General features: G+C 39.1%; 2 protein-coding genes across 2 annotated transcripts; both read left to right on the top strand.

Moving 5' to 3' along the window:
* The first annotated feature begins 1,954 nt into the window (after positions 1-1,954).
* Positions 1,955-4,501, top strand: LOC147605987 (uncharacterized). The gene is made up of 3 exons (XM_086792795.1): positions 1,955-2,207; positions 2,314-3,620; positions 3,727-4,501. Exons 2-3 carry the CDS (start codon positions 3,574-3,576, stop codon positions 4,346-4,348), a joined length of 669 nt encoding a protein of 222 aa, XP_086648921.1. The 5' UTR covers positions 1,955-2,207; positions 2,314-3,573; the 3' UTR covers positions 4,349-4,501.
* LOC147605988 (uncharacterized) lies at positions 2,161-2,935 on the top strand. Its single transcript, XM_086792878.1, has 2 exons — positions 2,161-2,207; positions 2,314-2,935. Exons 1-2 carry the CDS (start codon positions 2,161-2,163, stop codon positions 2,933-2,935), a joined length of 669 nt encoding a protein of 222 aa, XP_086649004.1.
* Positions 4,502-10,113: the final 5,612 nt, after the last annotated feature.

The raw sequence follows: 10,113 nt of genomic DNA, 5'->3' as shown, positions 1-10,113 counted from the left end.
TACACACACAATATATATAGCTTAAAACATATATAAACCCTAATATATATGTGTCTATATTTATATATTACACACACACACACACACACACACACATACATACATACGTACATGCATGTATGTATGTATGTATGTATGTATATGTATATGTATATATATATATATATATATATATATATATATATATATATATAAACCCTATATTTATATATTGCATTATATATATTTTAGGCAACACACACACACACACAGAGAAATATATATAGCCTAAAACATATATAAATCCAAATATATATTGTATTATATATATTTTAGGCCACACACACACACACACACACATGTGGCTGAAAATCTATATATGGCCTTATAGATTTTTAACCATGTGTGTGTGTGTGTGTGTGTGTGTGTGTGTGTGTTATCTTTAGGCTATGTATATATATAGTTTAAGCTATGTATGTATGTGTGTATATATATATATATATATATATATATACACATAGCCTAAACTATATTGCCTCAAGTGTAAACACACATTCTCTCTCTCTCTCTCTCTCTCTCTCTCTCTCTCACACACACACACACACAGGGGGTTTCAACATGTTTTTAAAAAAGCACACATTCCCTCTATCTTTTTTGAGACCAAACATGCATTCTCAATTTCTCTCTCTCTCTCTCTCTCTCTCTCTCTCTCTCACACACACACACACACACACACAACAACAACAACAACAACAACAACAACAACAACATATAGTAGAAAAGTTTAAAAAAGTATGCATTATCTCTCTACATCACACACACATGTTCAACCATTAAAAAAAGCATCTCAATAAAATAGTATATGTGAATCTCGACCTCTCACCTTGCAAAGTTGAAAACCTGTAACCTACAAAAATGTGCAAAAAAGAAGAAGTTATTTAAAAAATATGTTCTCTTTCTACATCTCACTCACATGTTTACAGAAAACGAAGCAGTCTTTAAGCAAAAGAAAATAGTAGGAGGTGAGAACCTCCAACCTATAAAGTGCGCAAAAAAGAAGTTATTAAAGTCTAAAACCAAAAAAGAAGAAGAGAGAGGGAGATGCATAGGGTTCCCCACCCCCAAATCTAATCATAATCTCTCTCCCAAGTCTAGGGCAATAATCACCTCACCCTCCTCTCGGAAAGAAAGCAAGAATTCAAATCCACTTTTTTCAAATCCTAATTTAAGTCTCTACATAAACCTTACAAATCAAATTAAAAAGGGCTTTGATTGAAAAGAGGTGCTTTAAATGCTCTCTCTTGAAATCCACTTTTTTTTAAATTCAAATTTAAGTCTCCTCATCAACCTCATAAATCAAATTCAAAAAGGCTTTGATTGAAGAGAGGTGCTTTAATGTCTTCAAATTGATGGGCTATCAAATTCTACAGTAAGGATTGGGCTATCAAACTCAAATCTCTTAGAGTCTATATATCATCAATCTCTCTAGAGTCTAAGTCTCTCTCTCTCCCTCTTTGGATGGCGCATGGCTCTCTCACGAGCGCATGGCTCACCTTTTCCTTTATGTAATACAGAGATAGAGACATAGAGATGTAGAGATATAGAGATTCCAAGATAGAGATTAGAGATGTAGAGATATAGAGATTCCAAGATAGAGACATAGAGATTAGAGATATAGAGATAGAGATATAGAGATTCCAGGGGGCGGTTCATTTCATGTGTTCTTTTGAGCTTCTTCCTTCAGCTTCATGAATGTGCAGCGTGCAAATTTTGTGCACCATCAGAGCTTTTACCACTTGGAAGTTGGCACTTCTGTACAGAATTTGTAGGGCTCGGGTAAAGTCCAAATAGGACAAGCCAACCTTTGAAAAGTATACAACAAGAATACTATACTATTGCAAGAGGTATCAAAGTCATATCACACGTTGATCGATAGGACTTCTTGTTCACGTCTCTAATTGCGTTATCATACGACAGAGCCACGTGCTTCTGGTCCCTCGCTTGAAGGCTTCCGAGTTTGTGCACACAGAGAGGGAGAGAGACCCTGTGTATACAGAGAAGACACATGTGTGTCCATGGAATGAGAACCTTTTGATTTATCAGTTCTACGAGGAGCTCTGCATATCTACGGCGCACTTGTAATTAGAGTTTTTTCCATCTAACACCTCTTATCATCCACAAATGGGGGAGACAACCGAGGAAGCTTGGGTTCACAGATTGTCGGAAAGGTAACATGATGGTAGTTTTCCCCGATCTGCTTGTGCTTGAGGTTAAACGATTTTGTTGGTGGATGTGCCTTATGTTAATCGAACGGTTGTTGATGTATTGATGCAGCAAGACCACCACAACCACCGCATCAGGTGGAGCGGCGACAACCCAAGAACAGAGAGTGGAGGTTGATGTAGCGAGGCAGTCGGCGACGAAGCAGCTGCACGTAGCGGCGCTGGACGAGCTTGTGAGCGTGAACTCCTTCTTCACGGCGGCAGTCTTCATCGGCATCTCCTTCAACGCCACGCAGCAGACAAGCCTGGTGACCAGGTGCCAGGCAGGGAGCGACGTCTCCAAGAGCCTGGTGGTGCACGAGGTGACCGCCTTCAGCTGCTACCTCTTCTCCACCCTGGTTGCCCAAGGCCTCAAGCTGAAGATGACCCTCTCCAGCCTAGGCATAAGGCCGCAGCTGCACCACCATGGCCACGACGAGACGCAAGAGAAGCCTCTTCATCACGTTAGCCCCCGCCTCCTCCAATTCGGCATGATTTTGTCCGCCCTCGGCTCCATCGTGGGCTCCATTTTCCTCATGCTCTCCATAGTGAGCGTCATCCAGATCAGGCTGGGCCTCATCAGCTGCAACAGCGTGTGGACGAAACGGGCTATCATTCCTCTTCTAACCCTCGTCCCTGCGGGTTTGCTGTCCTTCATAAGCCCTCTTTTCTATGCAGTGATAAATTACAAGTGAACTATTGTACAAGCTCGCGAGCCTTCCATGAAGGCGTGCCTGTGAGAGAGAGAGAGAGCCTGAGTGGGGGGCGCCCGGCGCTGAAGATTTTGGGAGCGGCCGTCCTCAAGTAAAATCACATTTTTCGATGCAATAATACTATGTGGCTTGTGTTGATTGGTATTCCTCTTAGTGAAATGTGGCTTGTGTTGATTGGTATTCTCTTAGTGAAGCCTCTTTGACTCCAATAGTGTCCGAAAAAACCGGGGTGTAGTGTAATTGGACCAACAAATTTTGAAAAATGTAACCTTCAAAAATTAGTTTTTTTTCGCGTGCATCGACTGTTCTCTTGGTATTCTCTTCGTGAAGGCCTCTTTTGACTCCAATAGTGTCCTGATATTTTTCCTAATATCACACGTTGATTGATAGGACTTCTTGTTCACATCTCTAATTGCGTTATCATACGACAGAGCCACGTGCTTCTAGTCCCTAAGTTTGTGCACACAGAGAGGGAGAGAGACCCTGTGTATACAGAGAAGACACATGTGTGTCCATGGAATGAGAACCTTTTGATTTATCAGTTCTACGAGGAGCTCTGCATATCTACGGCGCACTTGTAATTAGAGTTTTTTCCATCTAACACCTCTTATCATCAACAAATGGGGGAGACAACCGAGGAAGCTTGGGTTCACAGATTGTCGGAAAGGTAACATGATGGTAGTTTTCCCCGATCTGCTTGTGCTTGAGGTTAAACGATTTTGTTGGTGGATGTGCCTTATGTTAATCGAACGGTTATTGATGTATTGATGCAGCAAGACCACGACAATCACCGCACCAGGTGGAGCGGCGACAACCCAAGAACAGAGAGTGGAGGTTGATGTAGCGAGGCAGTCGGCGACGAAGCAGCTGCACGTAGCGGCGCTGGACGAGCTTGTGAGCGTGAACTCCTTCTTCACGGCGGCAGTTTTCATCGGCATCTCCTTCAACGCCACGCAGCAGACAAGCCTGGTGAGCACGTGCCAGGCGGGGGCGGACGTGCCCAAGAACCTGGTGGTGCACGAGGTGACCGCCTTCAGCTGCTATCTCTTCTCCACCCTGGTTGCCCAAGGCCTCAAGCTGCAGATGACCCTCTCCAGCCTAGGCATAAGGCCGCAGCTGCACCACCATGGCCACGACGAGATGCAAGAGAAGCATCTTCATCACGTTAGCCCCCGCCTCCTCCAATTCGGCATGATTGTGTCCGCCCTCGGCTCCATCGTGGGCTCCATTTTCCTCATGCTCTCCATAGTGAGCGTCATCCAGATCAGGCTGGGCCTCATCAGCTGCAACAGCCTGTGGGCGAAACGGGCTGTCATTCCTCTTCTAACCCTCGTCCCTGCGGGTTTGCTGTCCTTCATAAGCCCTCTTCTCTATGCAGTGATAAATTACAAGTGAACTATTGTACAAGCTCGCGAGCCTTCCATGAAGGCGTGCCTGTGTGAGAGAGAGAGAGCCTGAGTGGGGGGCGCCCGGCGGTGAAGATTTTGGGAGCGGCCGTCCTCAAGTAAAATCACTGTTTTCGATGCATAATACTATGTGGATTGTTTTGATTGGTATTCTCTTAGTGAATGTGGCTTGTGTTGATTGGTATTCTCTTAGTGAAGGCCTCTTTGACTCCAATTGTAGTGTAATTGGACCAACAAATTTTGAAAAATATAACCTTCAAAATTAGTTTTTTTTCGCGTGCATCGACTGTTCTCTTGGTATTCTCTTCGTGAAGGCCTCTTTTGACTCCAATAGTGTCCTGAAAAAACGGGGTGTAGTGTCATTGGACCAACAATTTTTGAAAAATATAACCTTCAAAATTTGAGGTTCAAGTTTTAGAAATTGCTATTTTTCACGAGTTTTTATGTTAGTACCTACAACTTTCCTAAAATTTTTACGTTTCGAATGTCTCTCCAGATCACCGTGTAAGCTCCCATTAGGGACTGCAAGAGTAAAAGGGACTTGCCATCAACTGTAATCACGATGTGTACAATAGTAATTTGAAATTATTCTTTGTCTCTACCTTGCTTGATCTTTCTCTCTATAAAGGTCCTTCTATTTGTGTTAAGATACAAGTTATATGATTTCTTACATATTTAATATATAATAATTTTAGTTCCTACACACACACACACACACACACACACACACAATGTTACAAAATGTAGATATTATTGATGGTATTGGTTTGTAATAGTGGTGGTAAAGAAGATTCGACTAATAATAAATATAGAGCATTGCATTTGTTGATAGTTGTGTCACACACACATATCCACGCACACTCGTACACACATGCACATATGGGCACACATCTATGTATGTACACATTTATGTATGTATATACACACATATATGTATTTGCATATTTATTTATGCAAGTATGTATGTGCATGTGTATGTATATTCTATGCATGTATGCATGAATTTATGTGTATATACATATGTGTATATGTTTTTCTATTAAAGGGGTGTGTATGCATGCATTTATGTGTTTATACATATGTGTGTATGTTTTTCTATTAAAGGGGTGTGTATGCATGAATTTATGTGTGTACCCTTTTCTATTAAAGAGGTTTGTGTGTGTGTGAGTGAGGGCATGTATGCATGCATGAGTTTATGTGTGCCTTGGGGGATTCACCTAAAAATATATGAGTATAGCACATGAGTTCATCGGAAGGGGTTTTTTAATTCAAAATTTTAAGGTAAATTTACAAAAATACATTTACAGAAGGGGTTTTTTAAATCAATTTTAAAAAAAACATGCAAGTCCATAAGAAAAAGAGTCATTTTATTCATGAAAAATTTACACGTAAGGGCTTTTCTAAATATCCCTTAAACGCACGTGATCTATAGGGTTTCTTAGTAGTACATCCTCGATATGTGTGTATGTTTTTTTATTAAGGGGATATGTGTGAGTGTGTATGTGCATATACATCAATATAAAATAAATAATCAACTTATATATAATACACACAAATTAAGTTACTTTACTACATCCATTAAAGGGGTGTGTGTATATGTGTATACATCAATATAAAATAAATAATCAACTTATATATAATACACACAAATTAAGTTACTCTACATCAATTATTATCTATATGAATGATTTTTTTGGCTTCATTATATACAATCTAGTATGATATAACTAAAGTGTTACGAAGCTAATATAGTGTGTGTGTGTGTGTATGTGTGTGTGTGTGACTCTATACATGCATAGAGCTCATAGAGATCCCTATGCATGCATAGAGAGCTCTTATGCAAATGCATAGAGCTCTCATACATTTGGTTAAACCCTCTATGCATGCATAGGGCTCATAAAGAGCCCTGTGCATGCATAGAGAGAACTATGCATAGAGCTCATAGAGAACCTAATGCATGCATAGAGAGCCCTATGCTAATGCATAGAGAACTCTATACATGTATAGAGATCATAGAGAGCCATATGCATGCATAGAGAGCTATATCCATAAAGTAGAGTCCTCTATGCATGTATAGAGCTCATAGAGAGCACTCTATGCATGCATAGAGGGAGCTCTATCCATAAGATAGAGACTTTTTTGCATGCATAGAGCTCATAGGGAACCCTGCCTCTGCATGCAAATAGAGCACTACATGCATAGAGCTCATAGAGGGCTCTTCATGCATGTGAAAAAAAAAGGTAGCTCTGAGAGTTTACAGTATTAAAGAAAAGAGCATTGGGTTATGGAGAGGGAGAACGGAGACTGCGCAAGATAGATGGAAAACCTACAAATCAAAGAAACATGAGTTATGTGAAAAAAGTAATGCATAAGAGAGCTTATCAGAGTTCATGCATAACTCATGGGAGGTTATGCACATCGAGAGCTCTCTTTATGCATAGCTTATGCATAACTCATGAGAGGTTATGCACATCGAGAGCTCTCTTTATGCATAGCTTATGCATAACTCATGAGAGGTTATGCATAAGAGAGCTTATGAGAGCTCATGCATAACTCATGAGAGGTTATGGACATAGAGATCTCTCTTTATGCATAGCTCATGCATAACTCATGAGAGGTTTTGCATGTAGTGAGCTCTCTTTACGCATACTAGCTCATGAGAGCTCATGTATAGCTATCATTATGCATGTAGGAGAGCTCATAAGAGCTCTCCTTTATGCATAGCTCATGCATAAAAGAGCTCTCTTTATACTCTATTCATGTCCAACCAAAGTAATAGAGCATTATACTCTATGCATAGAGTACAAAGTAGAGTGCTCATGTAAAAAGCATTTGGCAAACATGTGTGCATACCTAAATAGAACAAAAAAAACATAAAACCATAAAATAAAAGAATCAGAGCTTACCTCAAATGCTAGCTATAAAGAGCATGTCCTAAATATTAAAACAAAACCAAACACACAAAAGAGAAATTAAATCAATAGAGAGAGGGATTGGAGAGGAGAAAGAACAGACTTGATTGAAAAACATAGAATGGATGAGACACATATCTTGTGATTGAGAGCATTTGTGGTGGAAGAGAAGAGCAGTATGCTTGTGGTTCAAGAGCACTATGCTTGTGGAAGGGGGGCAAGAAAGGAAGAAGATGAATGAGATAAAGGAAGAGGGAAAGTTAGGTAGGTCATGTAACGAGGGTACTACAACATGCAATAGCCCAGGTAGGAGAGTTAAATTTTTCATAGTCAATGATGCAACTATCCACACATAGCTATTTGCATGGCTATAAAACATAGCTATACGTGTTGCACAATCATGTTGGTGACCGCATGTATAGCCATGAAATAGCCACGTCGGTTCCATTGATATCACTACTTGCACCAGCACTCTCACTACTTGCATGTCATGGTCAATTCCATCGATATCACTACTTGCACCACCACCCTCTCACTACTTTGTCTCATTATTTGCTACCTTTTATGATTATGGCCTTCATTATCTTATATTGTAATGCATGCATTCCATAAGAATTATTTTCACATGTAATAACTTCTTTATCATTCAGCTTCTCATATTGAGATATAAGAACTTTCAAGATATTATAGCTTCCTTAATTGCATTTTTAGCCCTATTAAAGCTCCTCGTTCATCATAAAAGCTTTAATGACCTCATAATATTCCCTAGTAAGCTTTAATGACCTCATATGAGTTCATACATACTCCTCTAAGTATAAGCGATGGACCAAGGACCAACAAGGTCCCCCACCACCAAGCCCCCAAGCACGTCACAACACCAACTTGTAAGGTGGAAGACAAAAGCCTAATCAAGTACACATGTGGTCACAGCGGTGATGTGGTCGTCTCGCCAAGCTATCATCATGAATGAGAAAGTGATGTTATGCTCTTGTTGTTTGTGCTCAAAAGGTAAGGTAACTCTCAAATCCCTTGAATCCCATACTTCACTTACACATATGTAGTGTAGAAATCCCCTACCAACTATACAAAGAATATACAATAAAAAAAATAAAAAACTATTTGACTTTTTAATAGTAAGTTATTGGACTAATCTTATAACATTGTTGCTCATTATTACTAATGTAACTAATCCCATCATTTGTCACATTAACATGACCTTCTTTTTGGTTATTTGTTACTCATTATTAACTTTTCTTACCAAACCATTACCATCTTTTTTCACTCTTTTTCCAAAAAAGATTCCGTTACCTTCTCAAGGTTCAAACTATTTTATATTTTCTTACAAAAATGTTTTGACCATTATATTCCATCATATAACTTCTCATCCACTTGTGTACATGCTTTTCTACTTATGTCTCGATCAAAATAAGAAAACATATAATTTGCCATGTTTGCAAAAATGTTTGTGTATCAATTTACAATACTTGTACTTCTTTTCAAAACATTTTTCTAGTAAAGTTGGTGGAGGAGTTTGACTGACTCAAATTTTAACACTTGCACTCTAAAATATATTAAGGTAGGTGATGGAATATTGAGGCATATGTTCTTCCCCTTTATAGGGCATGAGGTGAATATATAACTAAGTCTTGGTCTTTCACAATGAAGAAGTTGCATGAAGAACATGGGTTTTAGTATATAACTAAGTCTTGCTTTTTCACAATGAAGAAGTTGCATGAAGAACATGGGGTTTAGTATACAATGTTTTTAAAAACTTGTCTCTTTTGTTTGCTCCCTTTTATTTGCGTTGAATTCTCTAAATTTTAAAAGTTGCTTTATGCATGTTTATGGACTTTATCTTTACAATCTTTTGTTGCTCCTCCTAGTAAGCCATGTGTACAATATATGGCTGGTCTTATCTAGAGTACATGGATCCTAGCCAACTTTTTTCCAAAGTGCATGTGCCATTTTACTTTGAAGCTTGAACATGGACGACATTGAGTTGCATTCTTTACTTCATATTTGACAAAAAGGAACAACTAGGTTACAGCTTGCCAATGCACAGGTTTCAATGCTTTTCTCGAGATTCTCATTGGATTTATGACTAATGAATATAAGAAGTCATTTTGATAGTCATAAAAGTAATGGCTTTAGGACAAACAACTCAAATGTCTAGATATGCACTTAGAATGAACAGTAAAGCAGCTTTATATCAAAACTAGAAATAAAGGACGGGAAAGGGTGTCATGAGTCTAGACACCTTGATAATGAGCATCTTTAATATCAATGCCATTAGGAAAATTCTGGACTCAAAAGAGGGCTGTTTCAACAATAATATAATAATAGACACATAGATTGAGTGACATGTAATCTACGAACGAGATTCACCGGTGGTGGGACCTCTGTACAAACCCACCCAAAACGTGGAGAAACTCTTATCTTCATGAAATATTAAAAAAAAACCATCACCTTGTCTTAAAATATTTAAAACCGTTTTTTTGTCAGAAACTAACACAATAAAAGAATGTTTTCCACATTCCTGTGTTAGACGTGGAGCACTAAAAAATTCTTTCCACCGCCCCTAGAACTAATGAAGCTTGAATGCTTGGAATAGATAGATACACATTCTCCCGGTTATTCCCTCAACTTGGTTCCACTTTTGAATCTTGAAACATCTTTGGCGCCCAAAAAGAACACACCGTCCCTCATTTCATCCTCCCTCCTTGATCCACAAAAGCGGTTAGCCCAGTCATCCACTTTCTGCTACTTCTTCTTTCTCATACGTCTGTTATTCTATCATGGCACCCGAAAGTGGACTGAAACGAGCAAGGAGCAGTATCTCATC

The sequence above is a fragment of the Cibotium barometz genome, chromosome 58 (genome assembly GCF_041138505.1).
Source record: "Cibotium barometz isolate CiBa-2024 chromosome 58, ASM4113850v1, whole genome shotgun sequence".
In the NCBI taxonomy this organism is placed as follows: Eukaryota; Viridiplantae; Streptophyta; class Polypodiopsida; order Cyatheales; family Cibotiaceae; genus Cibotium; species Cibotium barometz.
This window is presented reverse-complemented; position numbering and strand designations above follow the sequence as displayed.

Excerpts from the sequence above, each read along its gene's own strand:
- LOC147605988 (XM_086792878.1), top strand. The coding sequence starts at position 2,161 with ATGGGGGAGACAACCGAGGAAGCTTGGGTTCACAGATTGTCGGAAAG. Across the intron at positions 2,208-2,313 it reads GTTCACAGATTGTCGGAAAG|CAAGACCACCACAACCACCG; the intron begins GTAACATGATGG and ends GTATTGATGCAG.
- LOC147605987 (XM_086792795.1), top strand. The coding sequence starts at position 3,574 with ATGGGGGAGACAACCGAGGAAGCTTGGGTTCACAGATTGTCGGAAAG. Across the intron at positions 3,621-3,726 it reads GTTCACAGATTGTCGGAAAG|CAAGACCACGACAATCACCG; the intron begins GTAACATGATGG and ends GTATTGATGCAG.